General features: G+C 35.6%; 1 protein-coding gene across 3 annotated transcripts in view; it reads left to right on the top strand.

Moving 5' to 3' along the window:
- Positions 1-26,899, top strand: part of cacna2d2a (calcium channel, voltage-dependent, alpha 2/delta subunit 2a) — a 237,519-nt gene that overhangs the window by 95,292 nt on the left and 115,328 nt on the right. For all 3 annotated transcript variants that reach the window (XM_058777848.1, XM_058777846.1, XM_058777845.1), the window contains exon 4: positions 14,208-14,267. In XM_058777848.1, coding sequence (XP_058633831.1) covers positions 14,208-14,267 — 60 coding nt within the window. The remainder of the gene's footprint in view (positions 1-14,207; positions 14,268-26,899) is intronic.

Here is a 26,899-nt window from a genome sequence, read left to right as displayed (position 1 = left end):
TATATAAGTGTTATTTAGGTCAGCATATTTCTGTTGCATCTCTTGCTCTGTGTTTATCTTTTCCCCTTTCTCATCATTTAAGAAATCCTAATCCATGTCTATATCTGATACCCATTTCATTTATTACATGTCATGGTTGAAAGTGTCCTTTCTAAATCAAGGTCACCCAATGCTATTGAGTAGTGGCCGGTATCTGTTATATTTTTTGTAAGGTTTTAGACCCTAATTATGTCCTGTATCATCCGTGAATAGTGACCGATACTCAATCATGACTGCATGACAAACTAAAGAACAGTATATTGTTCTGGTCCCTCATTTGAAGGCCCAGCTCCTGGTCTTGGCTTGACATTAGCAGCATCTCGGCATGAGGATTTCTCAAGGGCCTTTTACCTGATTAGACTTAGATTAGAGAGCTCTTTCTGTCTCCCACATACATGCTACATCTCTTTCCTTTGCACTTTTTCTTTTTAAAGTCTTCAAATTACACACAATCCTTCATTTACATCATCTTTAGATGAATAAATGTATTTTTGGATCAGCGGACGACCTCCAGAGGACAAAGCTGTCTGTCAAATCAAATCTTTGATTTTACAGATCTGTCTATCAGAGGGGCACATGAAGAATCCAGTGTGAGTTCAGGCTGATCAGTGCATCACTCTAGCAAATGTTAGGTCACTCTAGTGCAAAAAACTTTCCTGAAAAAAGTCGTTTGGTGCAGCTAGTGGAGAATAATTTTTTTGTTTGTTTTTTATGCTATACCACAAGCGTATATGCACATTTTTAATGCTTTTTGATCATAAGAAATAACTTTTCTGAGACAGTTCATGTCCGATTTTATTGCTGCTTTGAAATATGTAGTTAAAATGTGAGTTTGACAACAGTTTCAGATTTCGGTATGTCCTCATTTAAGTAGATAGGAGTTGGTCTTGCATGACCAAAATACTGTGCCAGTGTGGCCACTGAGGGAACTGACTTTCCTTGAAAGAGATTTTAATTGAGCTTGAATTGAATCCAGAATATTGATTCAAAAACAGCTTCTGAAGATGTTTTGGTGGTGCTCAGCAGTGTTATTTTAGTATTATTTATATACAACTATAGTATTTATTTTTATATTTAATTGTTTAAAAAAAATAGTTTAAGTTTTAGTAATGTTGTTATGTGCTTTTGCCATTTTATTCTTTTTAAAACATTTTCTTAAATTAATTTATGTGTGTTTTCATTTAGCTTTCATTTATTTTTATTTCTGCTTTGGTCATTTTATTACTACAACTTAAGGCAATTTTTTCTTAAGATTAAGTTTTTCATCTAATATTTATATTTTAGCTTTATTTCAATTATTGAAAATGGTTTTCAGTAGTTTTAGTTAACAATAACTGCACTGGTGCTCAGGAAAGCATTATATCACATATGTTAGTTCGCCTACTTCTAATGCATTATGTTAGCATACTAAATTCCAGCATACTACAGCAAGTAAACGGCAGTCAAACCAATGTAATTTCCGCTGTTAGACTGGACCGTTTTCATGTTGGGTCTTGAAATAAGCAGCGACTGGTATGAAGTCCATGTAAATGTAATAAAGTGAGCGAGTGCTGATTTTGGAGGTGGGATGTTGAATTGCTCTGAGCTGCTCGTATCATGGAAATGATTTTACCCCCCTCAACATCCACCCGTCTATCCACGTTTCCACGCTCCGTTTGCTCAAGGCCTCCATTTTAATTTGCCAATCTGTTGTAATTGCTTTGAGAGCTGGCTGGCTCTGCATATTTTCTTCAAACCCCCTCCGAATCTGACACACATGCATATGTGTGTGTGTGTGTGTGTGTTCGCTCGTGGACGTCTCAAACACCAGCTCCGACGCACACGAGCGCACACACTCACGGAAAACACGGCCGACGCGCGTTGTCGAACACAAGCGCTGTCTGTTCACCAAAGCGCCGACATTACGACGCTGTCATCTCACCGCAGATCTTTCCCTCCTGAATATGAAAAATACAATAACTCAGCGGCACAGATATCTGTCACCACGTGCTCCGCGTGACCTTTCTTTTTTCTCGCAGCGTTTCATGATTGCCGCCGTGGATCTGAAGCTACATGAACGTGATTGAAGTAAAGGGCAACGAGATGGGAAGCAAAAATAAACAGTTCGCCCTTGAGCTCCAGACTCTGTGTGTGTGTGGGTTTCTGACGAGGAAGGGAGAGAAGGACGTGGAAGAGAGAGGCGGCTTGATAGACTAAGATAACGCTGCCATGTCAGTACCTAAAAGAACATTGTTGGCTGTCATCTCTCTCCGACTATCTCGTCCGCTCTGTCTGTCTCTCTCTTCATCTCTGCTGTGTGTGTATTACAGACTCTGTTCTAAAGCCTGGTGCTGTCTAGTCCAACCTAGACAGCGTGTTCTGTATGACTATATGAGTATTTTTGGGGTCCAGTGAAGTTGGTGTAAAATTATAATAATAACAAGCAGTGTTTCTTTTTTTCCAGTACTTTTTATAATGGTATACAGTTTACAAAAGTATGTATGCCGTAAACTATTTGAATCTGAGCTGTTCCGAACCCAGTAGGCTGATTGAGCTGTTTTCCCTCTTGTTTTTAAGTAAGTGTGTAGTTTTCAGAAATGTGATTGGTGTTCATTTTAGTAATGTTGTTTTTCTCTGTAGTTTTAGATTGGAATTGGTCTTGCATGACTGTAATAGTTACTAGATTTGAGTCCGTTTTCATGTTGGGCCTTGAAATATTCAGCAACTGGTCAGTTTGTATATTCATTTCATGTTTAATATAAGAAAACCTAAGGAATATTTTGACGTGGAGGAATAAGGAATCAGTGCTCATAAGACTAGACAATGTCAAGAAGTATGAGATGCCAATAATCTTAAAATGGACAAATATTAGTTGATTAAACTGTTTTGGCCATTTAATATCAAAAGTATTCATTGAAAAGTATTACTCTAACTACAATTTAATAGAATGTACTATTTAACCCATAATGTACTATTTAAGTGGTGTTTACTAAGTTAAGTCTCGCTGTTACTGTTCATTGTAATAATAATTTGAACAAACTCCAACCTTAAGTATAGAATTTTGGTGTTTCACAGTTTATTTATGCTACAGACATGAACGATATCTTAAATCAAGTGTTTTCTAGAAGTGGTATGCTGATACTACGATTTTCACCTGGAAGAAAAAAAACAGTAAATAAAAAAATAAAAGCAGTTAAAAAATACCTTGACTAATACTGAAGTAGTGTTGTTTTACTATTATTGTATATACTATTATTATATAGTATTTATTAATATTTTCAATATTTATTTATTTATTTTTAATTTAATTTAACTTTTTTTATTTCAGTTTAAGGTTTAGTAATTTTTTCTTAGTTTGTGTATGCTTTTCTATATAGCTTTTTATTTCATTTTTAGTTTGTCATTTTAGTACTTCAGTTTATTTCTCTTAGTTGATAAGGCAACATGTTTTCAAGTTTAAACTTTTCAAGTTGACATTTTTCCTTTAATATTTACATTTTATTTTATTTCAGCTTAATGTCAGTTACAAATTTTTTTTTTTTTTTTTTATAGTTTTAGTTTTCATTTATAATGACAACAACACTACTTTGAAGAAGGAACCTGAGCCATATTTAAAGACCAGAATATCACAGAGACCACTCAGAACACCCTAGCAACCACATAACAGCATGTTAAAACACAATCAGAACACCTTAGCAACCGTTTTGACTTTATGGCTTAAGCACCACTCATATTTTCTTCAGAAAATGCATGAATCTAGGAAATATCTAATGTATATCATGTACTGTTTGTCTTGTTAAAGCATCAAGTTGTTAGTACAGCAGCATGCTTTGAAATTCTATTTAGAAGCAGTGTATGCAAAGTTATCGCCTATGTAGTGTTTCTGAGTTAAGATGCTCTCTTAGAAGGTAGCTGTCTATGTAGATAGCAAACAGTGAGGACACTGACTTGCAGCAGAGCTTATGAGACCCGAAATGCTGACCTTCCCTTCTGCCTCTAGCCAAACGCACATCGAGATGATATTCGGATCAACATCAGAGCGCCACCGAGGGGTTTTCAGGGCGCTGCTGTTTGTGTGTGAATGTGCGTGTCCTCTATTTGCTGTACAAGCACAGGTGACGGACTCAATGTGGCGACGTGTCTCTCTCTGTTTGTTTGTGTGGAACAGGACGGCAGGCTGCGAGTGTCCTCATGCCGTCCTCTTCAGCCCACGCTTGGCTTTTGTACAGAAACTGTTGAGGCTATTCAGCCGGTGTCAGCACTTATGCTACCTGCACAGGCGCGTGTGTGTGTGTGTGTGTGTGTGTGTGTAAGGTTTTGCTATCTTTGTAGGGAACACATGTAAAACTCAAAAACCCTGCATTGTGGAGGCATATCTTATAATGCCAATGAAGAAAACAGCTCATAAAGGGAGTAAATTGAGTGTTAATATAGTGTTAATGTCAATTGATTGTGCTTCCATACAAATGCATACAATTTGTCAGAATTGATTATCAAATAAGAAGTCCTCCCGATGGGTGTTGCTCAACTATACAAAATGTTAAAATTAATCAAATATCATTCAAAAAGTGGCTTTGCCTCAAAAAGTCTTTGTTTTGCCTTTGTAGGATAGTTTAATTATCTTCTTTTATAGGTGAAGTATGTTGTTTTTTGATGTTTAAATACTAAACTTAATTAAATAACTAATACTTTAGCTTAAAGGAATAGTTCACCCAAAGAGTCAGCATTATTCATATTATAATTACTGTATAAGCTAGACTGGTAATGCATTAACTAACAATGAGCAAGATATTTCTCACTGTATTTTTTAATCTTGGTTATTGTTAGTTAATAAAAATACAGCTGTTTGTTGTATGTTAACTCAGATGCACACTTTGATTTTAATAATGCATTAGTAAATGCTGAATTATGTTGTGTTGACATAGATTGAAAGTGAATGAGAACAACCTGATTACAAAAGTGTATTTTTCATGAAAATTGCTTCAAATTGAAAATATTCTTATTTTTTCATTTTTTCATTTCTTTCTTTTTTTAATTTTTCATACATTTTGCTGTCTTGAAAAGACCTTTTCTCCTTTTTTTTACAGATTAGGAATGATATAAGGGTGAATGATGAGAGAATTTGCATTTACATTGACTGCAAAAATGTTGCTACATTTCCTACAAATCAATGTTTAACGTGATTCTCTTGTGCATTTACACACAAGTGCGGACGTCAGATTTAAGAGTGATGTTTGCTATTTCGTGTCACGACCAGAAGCTTCAGTGTGCTGATTGACAGCAGCCGTCTTGAGTGTTTTGTCGGAGGGAAGGCCCTCTGTCTGGGACTCTGAAAACCCCTGAATTAAACAGACGGAGACATCCGAAATTCAAGGGTTTTCCAGAGAATGGGCTTTTTAGATTGTCTGAGCAGACATGTAGATTAGTGGTGGATTTCTACACCCACTCCACTTTTGTGTGTTTGTCATGTTTACTTGCCATCAGGCCCATTATCCTGTTTATTCTCGTCCACTTGTGCCTGTTGTCTCAAAAGAGTTTCAATTAAATTCAGACAATCCTGGCTTCAGTCAGCTGGAGTGAATTAGAGAGGCTGGTCAGACAGAGGAGAGGAATGAAACCAGGAAGAGGAACAAGAGAAGGAATTATGCTTTGCAACCAACAGATGATATGTAAAACTCTGATGTTTATTACAGTGTGATGAAAAATTATGTTTGAAAATGATTTTGGAGTTGTGTTTGATAAGTGTCTTACATTAAAAGATAGAGAGATAGACAGGTAAGATTTTTGTTAAAAGAAGTCTCTTTTGCTCACCAAGGATGCATTTATTTGATCAAACGTATAGTAAAAACAGTAATAATGTGAAATATTTTAATAGTTTAAAATGACTATTTTATATTTATATTTCTATCAAAGCTGAATTTTGAGCATCATTACTCCAGTCTTCAGTGTCACATGATCCTTCAGAAATCATTCTAATATGCTGATTTGCTGCTCAAGAAACATTTCTGATTATTATTATTGAAAACAGTTGTGCTGCTTCATATTTTTGTGGAAAAAGACTTTTTTTCAGGATTATTCTAGAAAGTAGAAAGTACAGTATTTATTTGAAATAGAAATCTTTTGTAAGGTTATACATATATTTACTGTCACTTTTAATAAATTTAATGCATCCTAACTGAATACAAGTATTAATTCCTTTTTAAACTTTTGAACGATAGTATGCACAGTATATTGCATTATATTTCTAAGTATGTAGTATGGAACATTTCAAACAGTAGTATTCCACATTGTTGTCAAATGACCTGACCATTTTGCATGTTTAATACAATCAATGTCATTCAGTTCTGGAATAAATACAGTGATTTTGCATTTCAATACAAGTTTTACTAAAATGTCTTGAAACATGAAATGACATTGGCACATGTTTTACTTCCATGCTGTGATTATTGTTAGCAAATACGTTGAATAAGTGGGCAAACGAGTGATTAACAAAGAGTGAGAGAAACACTCAGACACACACCTGAACATATGATGGACAGAAGCTGAAAGTTTTGAATTCGTCTCTCTGTGTTTCTCTGTGCGAGCGTGTGCCCATCTGTTATTGTGCGTGTGTTCTGATTCAGTGGCTGTAGTGATTGGGTTTAATCTCAGCTGAGCGCCGAGGAGTGAATGAAGGGTTTAGAGCCTCGCTGCTCCGCCACGTCTACAAACATCTGAGATGCACCTTCCCTCAGGTTGTGATCTGATCTTGTGAAGTTGTGCGTTTGGAGCTCTGGTTTGGACCAAACTGGCTCTGACATGGACAGAGGAAGACTGTATTGCTCTGAGGTTGCTCTTTCATAGCTAATGAAACTCAAATTGTGTTCTCAGTCTCCCATGTTTCTTCTAAGATTCACGCGGTACGAGTGTGGAGGTATGAAGTCGATGTGAATAGAAGCTCGGATCAGAGAGTTTGAGAAGTGTTTGTTTTATATTGAAGTCTCTGACTTTTAATTGCAGTTTAAGTTGTTGGGATCTATCATGAACCCTTGTATGAGACGCATCACTTTTTTCCTGGTTCGTGAATTTGTCTGTTCATACATTCAATTTTCCATCCATCCTTCTGTCCATTTATCTTTCCATCCATCTGTCCAATTGCTTCCTCTTGCAGATGCTTCAGCAGGTACCATATATATTGAATGAAAGCCTTCAACTCTGTTAATTGACCTCAGTGCATCAGATTTCTAGAGTCACATGTTTGGGGCATATTTGCCTATATTTGGAATAACATGCTGCCATACTATTCTATATAGTGCATGCTGAGCGTAAAATGGAGTATGTTCTGTTTTCACTACCCAATCAATTCCTGATGCATAAAATCACTTTGCAATCAATTCAGTCTATTTGGTTTTTTTATTTTCATTCAATATCCTGTTTAAATTGGAGATAGGTTACATTATGGAGGTAAAATAGGTTGCAGATGCCATTTCATTTTGATTTAAAGACATTTTTTGCTCAGACTTGGATTAAAATGCAAAATAACTATATTCATGTACTATATAGTTGAACGGCAGAGAATTAACCATGCAGTGTGGTGCATACCTGTTATTTTAGTATTCTATATTCTATTATAGTTTTCATTAATAGTCTAAATTAGTTTTTGTTTTTATATTTTCTGTTTTCATTTACATTTTTGTTACATTTTTAGTAATTTTGTTCTGTTTTTATTCGTTATTTATGTCTATATAGATTAAATAGTTTTTTTCTGATTTAATTATTGTAGTACATTAGGTTAAACTAAGTGAAAATGTAAAAAAAAATTATTGGCTTAAATAGGTTTAAGAGTTTTTTTTAAATATTTAATTTGTTTACAGTTAATGTTTTATGTTTTTATTTCAAGTAACAAAAATGGTTTTGAGTGGTTTTATGGTTTTGAATTTTAGTTAACATTTTAATATGTATTTACACACATTACAAATAGTAACAGTATCCAGTATATACTGTATACTGTGCTATTATGCATTCTGTTCTGAACACAGCCATTGTGTGTGTGTGTGTGTGTGTGTGTGTGTGTGTGTGTGTGTGTTCTCCTTGACTATGTATGTGAGTGATTATAGTTGCCCTTTGAGTTACTGTGCAAAAGCAGTTATGAATATTAAAGTTTTTCATTTTTACAGCTCTTGGAAAGGATTTTATATTCCTGGAATGACTGAAATGAGAGAGAGAGAGAGAGAGAGAGAGATGGGGCAAGCTGAGAGGGAAAAAAGGGAGTGAAATGAAAAAGGAGGCGAGAGAGGAAAATATCTATCTGTCATTGCCTTTGGTTTATAAGCCATTTGTTTTGTGTATTGATGTAATTTCCCATGCAGGACGGGTCACGTGCTGCAGTTTAATTCTGTGGGTCAGGGGTTTGGGGTTTGTTTAAATCCCTGCAATAGTAATACTGAAGCGTGCTTTAGCAATCACACCAAATACTGTCTGACAGAGAGAGATGGAGCGCAGGAAAGATGGACAAAATGAGCGAAGGAAAAGAAGATGGATAGATAGAAAGGAAGTTAAGGCAATAAGAGGAAAACAGCAAGACAGTACAAAACAATAAGTCTGAGAGATTGAATTGCTGTGACACAGAGATGAGAGACATGATTACTGATCAGACAGATAAAGAAGCCATATTGAATTTTCACTCTACACACTTTCGCTGACTTTTAAAATGCCACTTTGCTGTCTGCAAACTCCAAGACAATGCCTTAATTAAAAGAAAAATATGAAATGGCATTCACAACATTTTTATTATGCCATAACTGAAAGATGGGTGAATTTCATGAAATTTCATTTTTTTTTTTTTTTTTTTATGACAGTTAAGATAGTCTTTAGGCTACCATTTCATTCTCGTTACTGTAAAAAAAAATAATTAAAAATCTTTAAAAATATTCTAAATATTATAATAAATGTTAAAAAATATATGTATAGTGTGAATATAAATGGGCCTAAAATTTGGTTCATTTTATTAATGCAAAATATAATTTTATATTTTTTTGTCTTTCAGTAGGCTAAAATAAGAAATGTTTTCCATTATATTTGGATAATAAAAGTGGATTATGACATTAATTCATTTATTTTTTCATTTAAGAAAATATTCTATACTATATATTTTTTTCTTTACCTGTACGATCTTGTTTAATTTCAGGGATGAAAATGTTATTACATGTTTAATGAAGGATTATAATTGTTTTAAGAATATCTTGCATTGATATATTGTGTGCAGAATGACCGGAGAGATTTATTAAGACAGTACACAGGATCAGTTCTGACTTCTCTTTGTCTCTGTGTATTACCCAGAGAAGGCCAAGCTAAACACGCTTGACAAATTTGCTCTCTACTGTAAATATTGCAGCAATCAGAAGTGTCATAGCTGTTTAACTGTGCATGTGTGATTTGTGCACAGCTTAGTGGTCATCAATCAGTGATCCAATGGCCTCTCAGAGTTAAATGTCAGCTAATGTAGTCTCGACATTAACAGCGAATGCCCTCAGGTTAACCGTACTGAGCTGATTATATTCAGCCACAGATTTTAGAATACTATTGAGTGTGTGTGATACAGTCTGTCACATGCAGCTTTGTGTAACCGAGCCGGTTAGGTAGTTAGTGTAGACTAGCTGTGACATTAAACTCTAGTACTTTTACAAGTAAACTGGTTTTTATAGTGGTGGCTAATAATCGAGGTGCCTTTTTATTTATTTAATAAATTTTTCTTTTTTTCTTTTTTCTTTTTTTTGCCTTTCCAACTTTAATCAATTTATTTGTTTGTAAACAAAAAAAATTTGGAAAACAAAACAATAGATAATATTCATTCATTCATTCCTTTCCAGCTTTACTGAAGTGACATGAGCCTTGCTGCTCAATTTCTGATTGGCTGTCTGTTGTCAAGCATCCAGCAGCAACAAGCAAACACTGCTCCGTTTCACACTGAACAAACTTAGCACCACAATGCGGGGTTTCATAACCCCGGGTAAAATGCGGTGCTAACACCGCTTTCAAATTACAGGTGTGAAACGTTTCTTTACCCGGGGTTAAAAGCGGTGTTTAGAACGACGATTACCCGGGGTTAAGCGCAGTGTGAAAAGCCCTATTTTTTCTCAGCCCTACTCCTTTTTTCAAACTTTGCAGCTTTCGCTATATAGTCAACAGTGAATATGTAATTTTGCGTCTCTAATGGCAACAATAACAGAGCTGCAGTGATACTGATCGTTGCCAAACATTGCAGCTCTGTTTAGTGCTGCAGAAATTACACACTTGAACTTCAACAACAAACATTGCTTTACACTTAATATCTTAATTAATGTCTTACTTATAAGCTTACTCATAAGCACGACTGTGACTTAGAATGCATGAAAAGCATAGGATGGCGTATAGATGTGGATAATGTCCCTCACGCAAGTCTGGTCAATAAGACATAGTGTTTAATACGGTTTGAATTGGCACCCTGGAGTGGAGTGTCATTTGGCGCTTGCATTACTCCTAATGGTGTAGCCATTAAACGCAACTGCCATTGAATTAGACTCACCTCTCAAGCGCTCGCTCTGTTATTTCTCTAACATTAGGTACATTACCGCAGCCAGCCTATTAGTTGTTTAAGCCGCAGTTTGAAAGCTTTCGAATGCAGTCAATGAAAGGTATGTAATTGAAATTTTCGAAGGCTTTATATGAGGGCTCATTTGTCGAGAGTCGAGTGATGGAGATCGTCTGGAAGTCTGCCGGTGTTCCCACTGGAAACAGGTGGGAGTTTTTGCACCTTGAGCCCGGAGACGGGCGGCAGGTGTTCGTGGGTGAGTCTGGACGCAGATCAGGTGAATCTCCCCAGGAGAATCACGAAGAACAGGGCTTGAGAGCGTGAATCACCTGTGTGGGAGCTGCTCTGATTACACTACGTCCGTTGGTGTCCGAAAATGGAGATTGAAAACAATATCGCGCTCCCACGCATGATTAAATCAGTAGCTCACCCAGAATGGAATATTCTGGCTAATTTTTTACTCTCTCTCATGTCGTTCCAAACCTTTCTTTCTTCTGTGCTGAAAAAAAGGAGATACTTAGAGGAATGTTCACACTGCTCTTGTCCAAAAAGGCAAAAAAGCACTGTAAAAGTAGTCTTGCCTATATGCATTTGACAGATTCTTTGGATTTAGAGTGCGTTCAAGATATATTTGCACAAGAATATAACGCATGATTTTTCAGGGTTGGTGCACTGAAACACATTCTCAGTTCAGAAGTGAATTGAGAATGCCTTGCAGAATTGCAATTTGAATTTTTTCCTCATGGAAGAATAATTCTGGTTTTATTCAATCAGGTTGTTCACCTGAATTGATTGATTGATTGACTTATTTATTAAATTAATTATGTTTTTTTACATGTCCAAAATAAATAGCAATAAAATAAAATAAAATAAAAAATAAAATGCACTTTTATTAATAAATTATTTTATATATACATTCTTTTATTTATTATAGATTTTATTATATTAATAATTCATATATTATAAATATTATTATTAAAACATGAATATAACATATATTGCTATTAATAGAAATATAAAATAGAATTAAATTATTTTATAAATTATTTTAATATAATTGTACATATAATTACTACCTGCACCAAAACACTTTCATATGTGGCATGAATTTGATTTAATCGTTTCAGTCTGAATGGTCAGTTTGGAACTAAATAGAATGCAAATTAATTAAAATTCAAAGAAATAAAACTAGAAAATTAAAGTTTGAATGTCTGATAGATTGACAGACAAACAGATAGACATTTAATTTCCCAAAATGCATCTGTGTTGACTTCTTTAAATTATATTACTGAAAATTCCCATAAGGATCATTCCGGTTCAACTTTCTGTGAAATGTGGCAATTCAACACACTCATGAATTGAAAGGGAACCGATTCTTCAGTTCAGAGTTTCTTAAGCAATTTTTTGTTACCCTGTATGGGAAAGAAATTGAAGAATTTCATGTCCAGTTGTCCTTTCATTATTTTGCTGGCATCTCAACTGTGAACCTCCAAGCAAAGCTGCTCTCATTAGAAGAACAGCTCGTTCAAACTCTGGAGACACGGTCTGAACAGTTCTAGCGATTATTAGTGGAAAAACTTTTGCCAGCTTTCCTCCGTCTTTATCCGGGCAAGCTCACTGATCTGTGGTGCCGTCTGAAGCTGTCAGGTGTTCGTTTCTCCTTCATGAGCACAGGGAGTGAGAACTGCATAGGTCAGATAAAAACTCCACTCTCACTTCCAGATGGGGAGAGCATCTTTTCCACAGTTTTACTACGATCAGCTACAGTACTTATAAAATTTGCATGGTCCACATTTAACCAATTAGTAGTGCTGATGCAAACAATATGCAGCCAATTAAACACATGCTTCCTTTAGACGGCAGCATGTTGGACTGGAGTCTGTTGCTGCAACTCAGAATTTCCTGCATCCTGTTTGGAAAAGTGCAATTCTTAGTAGTATGCAAAATTAGCATTAGTGCATCATTTGGTGTACTATTTTCAAAATATGCATGGTGTTTGGACTAATATTGACCATACAGGTGTTACTTATTAGCATCGCATCAAAAAAAAAAAAAAGATTTAAGATGCACTAAGGCTAATTTTGCATACTGCTAAGAATGCATACGCACTTTTGTATTGTTCGTACTGTAACACCATTGGTACTTCAGTACATTGCTGAGATTTAGAAAATAATGAAGTGTACTTTATTGCCTAATATTACCCAAAATCATGGTGTGCTATATTATTAGGAATGGTTATTTTGTATTAAATGTTTCACAATAAATTTAAAAAAAGAAGTTTTAGATGTGTGTACATAAAAATTAATGATTTTAAAAATAACGCACACACAAACACTTGCATGCAAACACAGATAGTATGCAACAAAAAAGCTGCTTTTTTTTTTTCATATGAAAACACACTTTGATGACTATACTATTATATGTCCCAGTACTTCTATACTTTTTCATACTACAAACTCATAAGTACATACTTGCCATTATCAGTGAAGCACATACTTAGTGTGTAGTAGAAGAATGCAAATTGTGCCGCAGCCTGTGAGTCAGTGTAGTGGAAAGTGAATGTAGATTTCTGTGAAACATCTGTCACACTGACTTTCTGGGAAAAGTTTGCTGACACATTGAGCAGGTTGAAGTGAATTATCACCATTAGCACAGAGGAGTGGGTTGTTTCTGTAGAGCCGGAGCTTTTCAATGATGATGACGCATGTAATGAATCTATAACATGCTGAGCGGCCCACGTGTTCTGAGAACTGTGTCAAGAGACGATTTATCCTATGTTAAAAACAATACATCAAACGCTTTATGTAAGATTTGTACGATTCCAGTGCCGAATTTTTTGTGCTAATTTGTAAAGACTTTTTTTTCTCGCTGTTATAACTTGAAATGAAGTAAATAAACTGATTAGGCAGCATTTCCAGAAAATAATAGTATAATGCATGTTGTTTTAGATAAATTGCAATAATTGCATTGCATTTTATCTCAGATAAAATATGTACTCTTGTGTTTCTCCTTTTACTACCAATGAAGCTTGTTGACAAATACTTTGGGAAAGTGATTCCTGCAGTTTGACGTGCTGCTCTCCATCTGAATTGATCAAAATCATGTGCTAATTTGTTTATAATTATTATAAATTATTATTCGTGCAGCATGAGCTCGTATTAATTGAGAAACTTCATGGAATATTTGTACTTTTAAAAATTCATTTCTCACACCTTATAGCCTTTTTTAAATTGAGCTAGTGAAGACAAAAAAGTGTTTGAAAACGTGAATGGCTCCATCATTTTGAGTCACTTTGACCCAGAAACACTTTGAGTTTTAAGCTCTGAAATAAAAAGCAAAGTCTCAGCCATCATTTGAATAATGATGCGTCTGCAACAGTTTGAAGTGGAAGCATAAAAATAATCATTCAGATTTTACTTAAAAGCACAAAACTTGAGTTGAAGTAACCCAAAATGATGGACCAAGTGGTCACTTACTGGACCTAAAATAAACTTTTTACCTTACATTCATACACAATTTTACCCAAAATCTTGATGTTGATTTTAAAACAATTGTCATTTTAGATTTCAGACTTCAGGTCATTTGTGTACTGTCACCCATGATCCTTCACCTTTGACATTTGTATCTTTCTTTCTTTCAGAAATTGGCTAGAGAAGCTGAAGACATCCAACGAGAGCATTCATGGCAAGATGCAATCAAAGTAAGAATATGATTTGCTTTCTTTCTTTCAGTAATTAATTAATAATTAGCCTACTGCCAAAGACATTAGCAGTTTCTATGAATAAGTTTTATTTTAGTATCATTGATATACTATTAAGGTTTTTGGTCATATTTTGAATTTTATTTAATTATTTGTTTGTAAATTTGTTTAATTGTTGTTTTTAGTAAAACAAAATTCAAAATTGTAGTAATTTAGTAAAAGTTTTAGTAGTTTTGTTGTGCGTGAAATAATGTTTTTTCTTAAGGTTTTATTTTTATTTAATGATAAAAAAATCCATGTAAGACCTTTCCAAAGTGGGTGTGAAAAGTTTGTAAGTCAGATAGATAGATAGATAGATAGATAGATAGATAGATAGATAGATAGATAGATAGATAGACAGACAGACAGACAGACAGACAGAGAGACGACAGATAGACAAACAGATGACAGATAGACAGACAGGCTAAAGTTGCTAATGTATTGACATGCCTGCAAATCCCACTCCTGCCTTTTCTATAGCTAACTGACAAGCTAATGTTAAGCGTATCAGCCGGGCTGTATTTTTATATAGGCGCACAGTTGCTTGGAAATAGTCCCTGGTCTGGGACGCCCCATTGACTACTCACTGAGCCTATTTTTCAATGCAATTGACTGGCTAAGTTAGTCACGTTGTCAAATGCAAGAGTAACTCTTTCATTGAGAGCTCCTTGAGCAAAACCCCCAGGCGCCCTTGGAGGGTAGGAGCTCAGACGCCATGGCAGCATTATGAGGAAAAGTCTGAATCTGTGAGCTTATATGCAGTGACAACTGAAGGATTGTGCAGATCACTGACTAGTTTGTTCATCTGAATGTTAGCAGACATTTTGCACTTGTAAAAGTTACTGTGGTGGTACCATGCTAAAGTGATATATAAGTAATATAGTGCATGGTAAAGTATTATATTATATTATTAAGTATTTAAAGAAAATATTGTATTGATAATAGTTGATAAAAAATATATATTTTTAACATGGCCCTGTCAATATACATTAATATATAGAATAATAGTATATACAGTTTATATATAGTGTATATATATAGATATAGATATAGTTTAGAGCAGGCCCGGTCATGGCTACAAAAACACCATAGCAATGCATTCCATACGTAGAGACACACACAGACATAAACACACATACATGACACACACACACACACACACACACACTGCTGTGTGATTTCGGCTGTCTCCAGGGAGACCGTGCCTTGCTGTCATGCTACACTTCCCACAAATGGATTTTTAACCCCGTTGCTCCCGCGGGATATTTGAGAAAAGGCTCTAAAACTAATAATTATGAGACCTCCTCTCTGAGAGCCCATCTCTATTCATGGCTGCTTAGCCACTAAAGTCAGCAGTGAAGGAGGGAGGCGATGGAGGACGCAGGCCGCTGTCTGTCACCCCGCATGAGGCCGCATCAGCTCAATGACCTGACAGATTTCTGACAGACTACAGATTATATTACACACACACACACACACACACATACAGTGGGGCAAAAAAGTATTTAGTCAGCCACCAATTGTGCAAGTTCTCCCACTTAAAAAGATGAGAGAGGCCTGTAATTTTCATCATAGGTATACCTCAACTATGAGAGACAAAATGAGAAAAAAATCCAGAAAATCACATTGTAAGAATTTATTTGCAAGTATTTTATCTCAATACTTTGTTATATACCCTTTGTTGGCAATGACAGAGGTCAAACGTTTTCTGTAAGTCTTCACAAGGTTTTCACACACTGTTGCTGGTATTTTGTCCCATTCCTCCACGCAGATCTCCTCTAGAGCAGTAATGTTTTGGGGCTGTCGCTGGGCAACACTCCCTCCAAAGATTTTCGATGGGGTTGAGATCTGGAGACTGGCTAGGCCACTCCAGGACCTTGAAATGCTTCTTACGAAGCCACTCCTTCATTACCCGGGCGGTGTGTTTGGGATCATTGTCATGCTGAAAGACCCAGCCACGTTTCATCTTCAATGCCCTTGCTGATGGAAGGAGGTTTTCACTCAAAATCTCACGATACATGGCCCCATTCATTCTTTCGTTTACGGATCAGTCGTCCTGGTCCCTTTGCAGAAAAACAGCCCCAAAGCATGATGTTTCCACCCCATGCTTCACAGTAGGTATGGTGTTCTTTGGATGCAACTCAGCATTCTTTCTCCTCCAAACACGACAAGTTGAGTTTTTACCAAAAAGTTCTATTTTGGTTTCATCTGATTCTCCCAATCCTCTTCTGGATCATCCAAATGCTCTCTAGCAAACTTCAGACGGGCCGGTCATGTACTGGCTTAAGCAGGGGACACGTCTGGCACTGCAGGATTTGAGTCCCTGGCGGCGCAGTGTGTTACTGATGGTAGCCTTTGTTACTTTGGTCCCAGCTCTCTGCAGGTCATTCACTAGGTCCCCGTGTGGTTCTGGGATTTTTGCTCACAGTTCTTGTGATCATTTTGACCCCACGGGTGAGATCTTCGTGGAGCCCCAGATCGAGGGAGATTATCAGTGGTCTTGTATGTCTTCCATTTTCTAATAATTGCTCCCACAGTTGATTTCTTCACACCAAGCTGCTTACCTATTGCAGATTCAGTCTTCCCAGCCTGGTGCAGGTCTACAATTTTGTTTCTGGTGTCCTTTGACAGCTCTTTGGTCTTAGCCATGGTGGAGTTTGGAGTTGGACTGTTTGAGGTTGTGGACAGGTGTCTTTTATACTGATAAAGTTCAAACAGATGCCATTAATACAGGTAACGAGTGGAGGACAGAGGAGCCTCTTAAAGAAGTTACAGGTCTGTGAGAGCCAGAAATCTTGCTTGTTTGTAGGTGACCAAATACTTATTTTACAGAGGAATTTACCAATTAATTCTTTAAAATCCTACAATGTGATTTTCGGATTTTTTTCTCATTTTGTCTCTCATAGTTGAGGTATACCTATGATGAAAATCACAGGCCTCTCTCATCTTTTTAAGTGGGAGAACTTGCACAATTGGTGGCTGACTAAATACTTTTTTGCTCCACTGTATATACATAGACATAGGTTATGTTGTTTTATTTTTTTTCCTGTGTATCACCAAACAGTGACTGTTTCTGAAGATTTTGTACAGACTTATTTTTGAATGATTCTAAATGCATGTAATTGATCTTATTGTGAATGATTCATCCATGCATATGTTTTGTTTAGAATGTTTTTTTTTTTTTACCTTGTAATCATAAAGTTGGTATGAAATGGAAATTGACCCTATGGTTGACCACAATGAATGTGGATCGCAGCTGAGATCATTTGAGAGTTTAATTAGAAATATTTCTGCTCATATGTAAGTCTTAGACTTCAGTATCTTAAATACTAAGGTCTGTAATCGGCAATAACATGAGAACTGTACAATGGGTTAGCACAGTTGCACTTCAGCAAAGCATGTTTCTGGCCTTAAAGGAATAGTTCACCCAAAAAAGAAAATTTGAAAGTGAAAGTGACGTAACATGTGGCCAAGTATGGTGACCCATACTTGGAATTTGTGCTCTGCATTTAACCCATCCAAAATGCACATACACAGCAGTGAACACACACACCCCGTGAACACACACCCGGAGCGGTGCCCGGGGAGCAGTTGGGGGTTCGGTGCCTTGCTCAAGGGCATCTCAGTTGTGGTATTGAGGGTGGAGAGATAACTCCTCCCACCTACAATTCCTGCCAGACCTGAGACTCGAACTCGCAACCTTTGGATTACGACTCTCTAACCATTAGGCCACGACTTCCCCGACAATGCATTTGTTGATTTACTGATTGATTTACTGTAGATGAGTTTGGTTCTGCATCAGAACAGATTTGAAGGAGTTTATCATTACATCTCTTGCTCACCATTGGGATCTTCTGCAGTGAATGGGTGCCGTCAGAATGAGAGTCCATACAGCTGAGAAAAACATCACAATAATCCAAACCACTCCAGTCCTCCAGTGAAAAGGTCCATCTCCTGTTGTCCTCTCTCATCAAGATACACTGACATATTTGTTAAGTAATGATCTGAACTGTTTTCAATTGCAAATGGTGCATATTTTGTGCACATTTCTCTCCTGATTCAGGCAACACAACTTTTCACTGAAGAAAGCAATATTATAACTAGAGGACTTATTTGAATTATTTAAAATGTCTTAAAGGGGTCATCAGATGCAAAATTCACTTTCCATGTTGTTTGAACAAATGTGTGTTGGAAGTGTGTGTACACATCCATCCTATAATGATAAAAATCCACCCAGTGTTTTTTTTTAAATCCTTATTTTAAAATCCCCTTTCTCAAATCAGGCTGTTCTGAGATTCCTGTCAGAATGATGTAGTTCTGTGCAGGCTGCTCTCATGATAGTTGATTGACAAGGCCGTTTTACCTTAGACCTGCCCTGAGTGAGCTGTCATCCATCCGCCATTGTGTCGACTCCGGTGCAGGGGAAGACAAGAATGTCTCAGATTAAGCGATTGAGGTGTTTAGTTGTTGGATGTAATAATGAACATAGCAGTCGTCATTTACTTCCGACATCTGAGCCGCTGAAGACGCAGAGGATTATGTTTGTTTTTCGAAGGGAATGCGCCGATCCCGATCTGCCTAAGTGCGTCTTTGTTCGCGCGAATCATTCGTGATCCAGCCTCACCTACAGAAGAAGTGAATATAAGGGTTTTTATGAATCTTTGCAAATCGCGTTTCCTAATAATGTGCTAGTTAGCAAGTTCTGTAGCTAGATGCAGCTAAAGTTTACAGTCTGCTCGTCATCCCATGGAAGAGAGGGGCGGGGTCAGCAGAGCTCATTAGCATTTAAAGCAACATTCAACAAAACGAGTTGCAGTGAAAAAAGCAAAAAGGGTGTTTTTTACACTAACATTGAGAAATTTTAACCAAAGTATGTTGTATACTTTTCATTAAGACCCTAAAAATCATATCAACTTGTGGAAAATGGGCATCCGATGACCCCTTTAATGATGGATTTGTTTCTTACAAACATGTAGCTTTTCACTTCACAAGACATTAACTGATGGACTGGAGTGGTGTGGATTATTGTGATGTTTTTATCAGCTGTTTGGACTCTCATTCTGACAGCACCCATTCACTGCAGAGGATCAATTGATGAGCAAGTGACGTAATTTCTCCAAATCTGTTCCCATGATGAAACAAATTCATTTACATCTTGGAGGGCCTGAGAGTGAGTAAATTTTCAGCAAATTTAAAATTTTGGATTAACTATTCCTTTAAGTGAAAGTTTAAATTTAGGCTGATTGCTCATTGCTTGGAGAAACAATTGACCTATCGGTAAGCCCCGCCCCCCTTAGTTACTGTTGCTCCCTCGGACAAACAAACGGAGTTGCTCACTGTCTTACACTGTCTTAGCTGTCTGACAGCTACAGTATGAAAACCTTGTCCCACGATGATTTTGCACAATTTTGGACACAGAAGGCCACCAAATGGGAATTAAATGTTCCATGGAGGGATTTATTAAATATTTACAAATAAATACGGTGGGTAACTCGAAGCGAGGGTTTACAATCACAATGCAAGCGGGAGAAGTCTCATATTACGGTCGGTCATCATGATCGCGGATGACAACATGCAGGATCAACACTGTTCATGTATCGCAGGGTATGATTAAATTCATGTACATTTAACCAGTTTAATATGAAGAGACAGTGAAATGTAGACCTTCGTTTATGTGTTTTTGATCTACACTGTACGAGACGTGAGAACAGTTCGCTATTTAGGTTTTTACATTAGCATGGACTCATTAGCTAGTTTTAGCCAGAGATACCTTGCTAAAGCACAAAATAACATTAACGTTCTGCTTGAGCAGATGAAAGTTGTAACTTAATGAGTGTATGACAACCAGAAAATCAATGTTTTTGTCTTCATTTGGATTGGGGTTGAATGCTTAGGGACATTTTGCTCTGTTTTGTTTGGATTCAGGAAATGTAATAAAATAAATTATATTGCCCATCCTCTCAGGATACCTGGAATCAGTGTTACAAGTACCCCAGGCACATCGTTTTTGCATTTTTTGTAGCATAAACACCATCAAACCGATGCAAGCTTCGGATCTTCCAATGTTTCTCTATGGCGCTGAAACCTAAAGATGTCCAAGTTCCGCTCCCTGTGCAACTGATACTCGACTGCCATTGGCTCATCTGCGTTCGAGGGGAGGGGCTTACCGATAGGTCAATTGAGACATTAATGAGAAAGTATTGTTAGACTATTGAAACCAGTCAAAGCACTTTTGCTTGTTTTCTAATGTTAAAGGTCAGAACTGTGGCACGATTCACATTTTTCCTTTCTTTTACAGTCTGTCGTTCCTTTGTTTCATCACGTCTTTCGTCTGTCTATTTTTGCAGTATTCATTTAGCCGTCTTTCATATACGGCTTCTCTCTCTCAGTTTTCATCACTCTCTCCTCTCCGCTCACCTTCCTCTTTCACTATCTCACTCTTTCCTTTCGCACTTCCCTCTTATCTGTCCTCGTTTCTAATCAGGCGTGAAAACAGTTTGAAAATATCATATTGTTGCAAATACTGCAATTGAATCCTAATGGCATGCAGACATTAATAATGTATTGCGGGGCTGATTTAATTTGCCTTTATAATTAGGCCAGGTAATGAAGCACTGTAGGGGCCAAACCAATTCACCGTCTTCACAGGAGAGACAGGAACGAGAGGAGGAGCGTCGAGGATGCTGGGATACGGCGAGGGGTCTCTCCATTTGTGGGTTTTAGATTGGTAACAGTTTCGCCCTCTCTTTTGGAGCGACGCTGTAATTAGATTAGTCTCACATGCTCTTTAGCACATTAGGAGTGCAAAAACAGAGCGACGGCTGGAGGAAATACGAGAGGCGGTGAGAAAAAGAGGCCGTTTGTGTCACACGGATCAGATGCAAAAGGGTAACGTGCTTAGAAATAGTGTTGTGGAAGCTAGTTTGAAGTAGTTAACATGCAGCCACATAGTTATCTACACTAGTCAGAGGCAGGTGATATTAGTGAGGGATGCTTTCAGGGGAAGTTCAGACAAATGATTCAATTATTCATTGTTTTTTCAATCCAGGGTTATTATCATTATAGTTAACTAAATCTAAAATAAGAACCATTTAAATATAATTAAATAAATAAAAACTTTTTTGGAACTTAATTTTTAACGGAAATGTATAAAATATATAAAAACAAGATTTCTTGTTTTAATTTAGTTTAACTTGATGTGTTAAAATAACTACAAATGAAATAAAAATGAATGTTGACAATAAACTACTAAAAATGGCAACACACAACAAATTAATAAAACTTTAACTAACGATAAAATAAAAACAGAAAATATAAAAATAAAAGCTGGTATCAAATATTAATAAAAACTACAATAGTATCTTAATGACCTCAAATAACACTGGTTAAATCTTCTTTTTAAAAATGATATTTAGTTAATTATGGTTTTTTTGACAGCTGTATACATTAGTTCTAGTTTTAAGCATCATTAATTTGTATTAATATAAATTTATCTGTTTAGTTCAAATCAGTGTTATTTTAGTATTATTTATATACTATTATAAAATTTTCAGTTTTCATTTTAATATTAGAGGAAGTTTTAGTAAATGTGCTATGTACTTTTGTAATTTCTATTTTGCTTAATTTATTTTATTTTCATGTTTTAATGTTAGTAATTTTAGTATATCAATCAGTATATCTGTTTAATTTTATTAAGTTTTAATAATAATTTGAATTAAGTTTAAAAAATGTTATCTAATATTTATTCTTTATTTTGATCTTTAAGTAAACAATAACAACACTGTGGATTTAAAGCACTGTGGGATTCTCTCTAGTGACACCTGCAGTTAAAAAATAAAATTGCTATTTAAAATTAGATTTTTGTTTGATCATGTGACCTCATGTGACAGTTTAAAAAGATTTTGCCTGTTTAAATGATTTCACTGCTTGTAATGTTCAAGAGTTTTGCCTGTATTTTAATTACTTTAAATAATGGGTAGTTTTAAAGTAGCTTCCCCAGCTCTATGTTGTTGTTTTCACATCGAGGTCACAGCTTGCATTGAAGCCCTGACACAAATGAAATGTCCTTTAGCATGCAGCCGCGTCTGTTTGCTTAAGTGTATTCCCATAAACGCGTCCTCATGTGTGCTTCTCTATGCATGGCCAACTGTGGGAAGGAGAACACCTGGCCGTCCGCGTGTGTTTGTGAAGCTCTTGTTCGGTACCTGCCTCAGTCCATCTGTGCTTTGTGCTAACAGAGGTGACATCATCGGCCCAGATTCCCAGAATACCGTGGCTGCTGTTGCCGTAGCGACCGGCAAGGCAACTCGTACTTCTTTGCGCGAGTCACCATTACTTTGCCCTGTGTGCGCTTCCCCTGATGGCCAGACATTGCAGCTGCCATACACACTTAATTACCATGACAGGCGTGATAGATAACCGCACACCTCATCTGTTCAGAAAGTCCTGCGTCTGTCCTCGCCGTCACTCTGTTAACATACTCGCACATCACTGTCCTCACTGAGACACATTACATAAACACGTCAGTTAATGACGTACATTATTCTGCATTAATGTGCTGAATAAAATATTCAACTCAGTATTAAAGATGCAAATCATATTAGTTAGTTTATTTTTTACTTAAATTTATTAAGAAATATTGCAGGTATTTCTTTATTTTATTGTCCTGGATAAAATATTAAAGTCAGTATTTTTAAGATGGAAATCATATTAGTTTGTTTATTTTTAACTTGAAAAGTTATTAAGCATTATTTCAGGTATTTCTTTATTTTATTTTCCTGGAAAAAATATTAAACTCTGTATTTTTAAAGATGGAAATCATATTAGTTTGTTCATTTTTAACACGATAATTTATTAAGGAATATTGCAGGTATTCCATGTTATCAGTACCATGTTAGCATTTTTTGGTCCATTTTGTACATAATTAAGTCAAATTAAAATACATATTTTAATTTAATTAAATTTGTTTAATTTAATTTATAATACATCTATTGAATAAAATATAATAATTATATATAGTTTTTAGTCATAATAAATAGTTAATACAATTTTTAAATATTGTAATAAAAATATAAAGTTTATGCATAATTTAATTAAATTATTATATATATATATGTACACACACACACACACACACACACACACACACACACACACATATATATATATATATATATAATGTTCATTTTTTAAAGTTATAGTAAATATTGTTGATAGTTTTTTTTATATGCTTTATACCTTATTAAATATGGATTTTTTTAAATTAATTTCTAATAAATACAGTTAATAAATGTTATAATAATGTAATTAATAATGTAATATATAAAAAGTGTCAGAGCTTAATCCAAGCATATTTCTGAAAGTCAAAACATTCACAAGACACTGCATAACAGGCACGACCTGACTGTCCTTGTCAATATAATGGCATGTGAATCATCAAGATAGTTGCTGTAGCACTGGTGTTAGCATTGTGTGATTCCATATCATACGATATATAGTGTTTGACGTGTTATATTTGTTTGCCCAGCCACCCGTCTCTATACACAATACAGAATGAGCTGTTTGAATGCAGCGCTTGCCATGTTTGACCACAGTATCGAGCTCTCGCGGCTCGGCTTGTAATAACAACAGCGCTAGTCGTGGCACGCCGGCCTTTTAAATCCATCTGAATGCAATAGTGTGTGAAATAGTCGTTAAATTCTTTTATTGCGTCTTATTTCTCAAGGTCGTTTAGGCCAGCCTCTCTGTCACAATTGGTTTGAGAGCCATTTCTTGGCTGATTAATGCGATTGTCTCGTTTAAACTGGTGCAAGCAGCACAACGACTACCAAAAGACTACATCTCCTCCGGCTCGCTGCCCTGCCACTGATTCATTGGATATCGTAATACCATATTTAATACGGTTGACGAGGCACTGTTGAGAAGAATAAACAAGGACTGTGTCGTATCTAGATCTGTACGTGATGAGAACATGCAGTTGTCTTGTATATCTGTCAGGCATGATGGATTTCAACAATGTAAATGCAGTTGATTCAGTAGTACAGTTTGTAGTGTTTCAGTATGTCAGAATTTTTCTGTTTGCCCAATTTATCCAGGTTCCTCTGGTTTTATTAATGATTTTTGCTCAGTTTGCACACACACACACACACACACACGCATACATGCACTCAGTATAATATTATAAAAGTATATAATATTGGGAAAAACATTTGATTTAATAATATTTTTATAACAATATACTATATATTATAAAATAATAATACATTTATACATTTATAATAATATAAAATAATACATTTATACCTTTTTCTTTTTTTGTAAAATATGTTTTATACCTTAATATTAATATTTTAATTTTATAATAAATATATGTTATGACATTAAAATGTATGGAGGATATATAAATATATAATTTTTTTGTTATAAATATAGTTAACATTTATATAATAAAATTTTTAAATAATGTAATTAATAATATAAATTATTAAAGAAGCTTAATCCAAGCATATTTTTGAAAGTCAAACCATTCAAAACCTTTTTATTAAAATACATTTTTAAATCCTGTTTTTGTTTTATTAAATGTATTTAATATTTTAGTATAATAGTTTTATATTTTAACATATTATTTTATACATTACATTTTTAGACTTTATATATTTTATATAATAAATTTAAATATAATAAAATAGTTTTATTTATTTATTGAAAATGTATTTCATTAAGTTATATATTTTAATTTGAAACTTGTCCCTCCCCAAAAACCTTACAAATATATTAGAATATCTATATATCTGTCTATCTGTCTATCTATCTATCTATCTATCTATCTATCTATCATATAAGTACAAGTGCATACATTTATTCATTGAATGCTTCATCAAATTAATTCAAACCTGTAACTACTTAACGATTCATTTTAAAAGATTTGAGTCATTTGTTTGTGAATTTGGCCAGTACCATTTGATGCACATTTGCGTTGACATAAAGTGAAAGTGCATAAAAATAAAAGCCTGGTCTGCTGCAATCGCACACTGTAGCTGCTTTTTAATAAAGCTCTGCAACATGCTATTATGGTAATAGCTACATTTGTTTTTGCTGCGCTTAGCACTAAAGTAATAACTATTTTCAATGTGGCACAACCCATTAATGTGGCTACAATCGTCCTATCACTACAATTACAGCTCTATTCATTATCACTGAATGCGTTTGGATGGTTTGGTCCATATCTGTTTCTGCTAGCGTTATCAGCGTATGTCGCTGTACTTGTAGCTGTCAGTCTGAAAGTAAAGAGCTGCGAGGAAGCCCAGGCCTGTTTGATTAGATGTGTTTGAAGGGTGTTGTGCGTAAGACAGCAGCGAGAGGAGCGAGAGAGAGAGAGGAGGAAAAGATGTGCACTTTCCATCCAATGTGTCAGCAGTATGTTTGAAATGCATTAGCGCTAATAGCTGTGCCATTAGAGGAGAGGAGAGAGGAGAGGCGCTCTGTGCTGAGAGAGACACTGCCGTCTTCCAGGCCATTTGCCATAATCATCATTCTGTAATCAATCAAGCCTTTCATCAGAAAACAGGATGCTTGCATTATTTTCAAGCAGTTCTTCTTTTGACATTGAATTCAAGAAATTCTCCCCACATGTGTTTAAATGTATTCAGACTTTAGCTTCATGTTTCTGCATATGAAGTCACTTAGATGTAGTCTATTAAATTACTCTGATTACAGTATGTACTGTATGTATGACACAGAATTACATTTTTAAAGATTTGTTGGCAATTGCAGTGAAATCATAATTAGCTAGGTATAACTAGGTTTTTGCATTTTTTTTAAAGGACACCTATTATGCCCCTTTTTACAAGAAGTAATATAAGTCACAGGTGTTCCCAGAATGTGTCTGTGAAGTTTCAGCTCAAAATACCCCACAGATCATTTATTATATCATTTTGAAAATGCCTATTTTGAGTGGAAGCAGAAACACACTGTTTCTGTGCATGTCTCTTTAAATGCAAATGAGCTGTTGCTCCCCGCCCCCTTTTCCAGAATATGGCTGTGCCTTTACACCTCTTCTCAGATAATCTGCACATCTGTTTGGTTTTTATTGTCATGTCTATTGCGGTGAAATCATGAGTCTTAAAGCCATATCAGTTTGAACTTCTGATATACGGTTTTCTGAGCGCACAGAAAGCGGCTGTCACACGGCATGTGAGTAGTAAACTAAGCTCTCTTTCATCTCTTATTGCGCTTAAACTGTCAAATACACACACGTTTATGTTAAAATCACACATAAAAACAGTCTGTTATGTCTGTGAAGGTAAACGTCTGGGAAAGAAATCGCATGTTTATATTAGATCTGTGTATCAAGTGACAGCAGCATAATATACAGTACCTATACTGCTGTCTACGCTGATATGACCCAAACAATAAAATAAAAACAGAAAATAACTCACTGCTCTGGACTGAATAACTTCTATAGCTTCAATAAAAAGACATTTCTTATTTGAATGCTGCTTTTAAATGCTGTAGCATGGAGATAAACATGGTGGATTGTGTGCGACTCATTCAGGGCAGAGTCTCTGCTAATACAGCAGTGTCCTTCAACAATT

Source organism: Onychostoma macrolepis, chromosome 06 (assembly GCF_012432095.1).
Source record: "Onychostoma macrolepis isolate SWU-2019 chromosome 06, ASM1243209v1, whole genome shotgun sequence".
Lineage (NCBI taxonomy): Eukaryota > Metazoa > Chordata > Actinopteri > Cypriniformes > Cyprinidae > Onychostoma > Onychostoma macrolepis.
The sequence above is the reverse complement of the archived record's forward strand: the minus strand, read 5'-3'. Positions and strand labels throughout refer to the sequence as shown.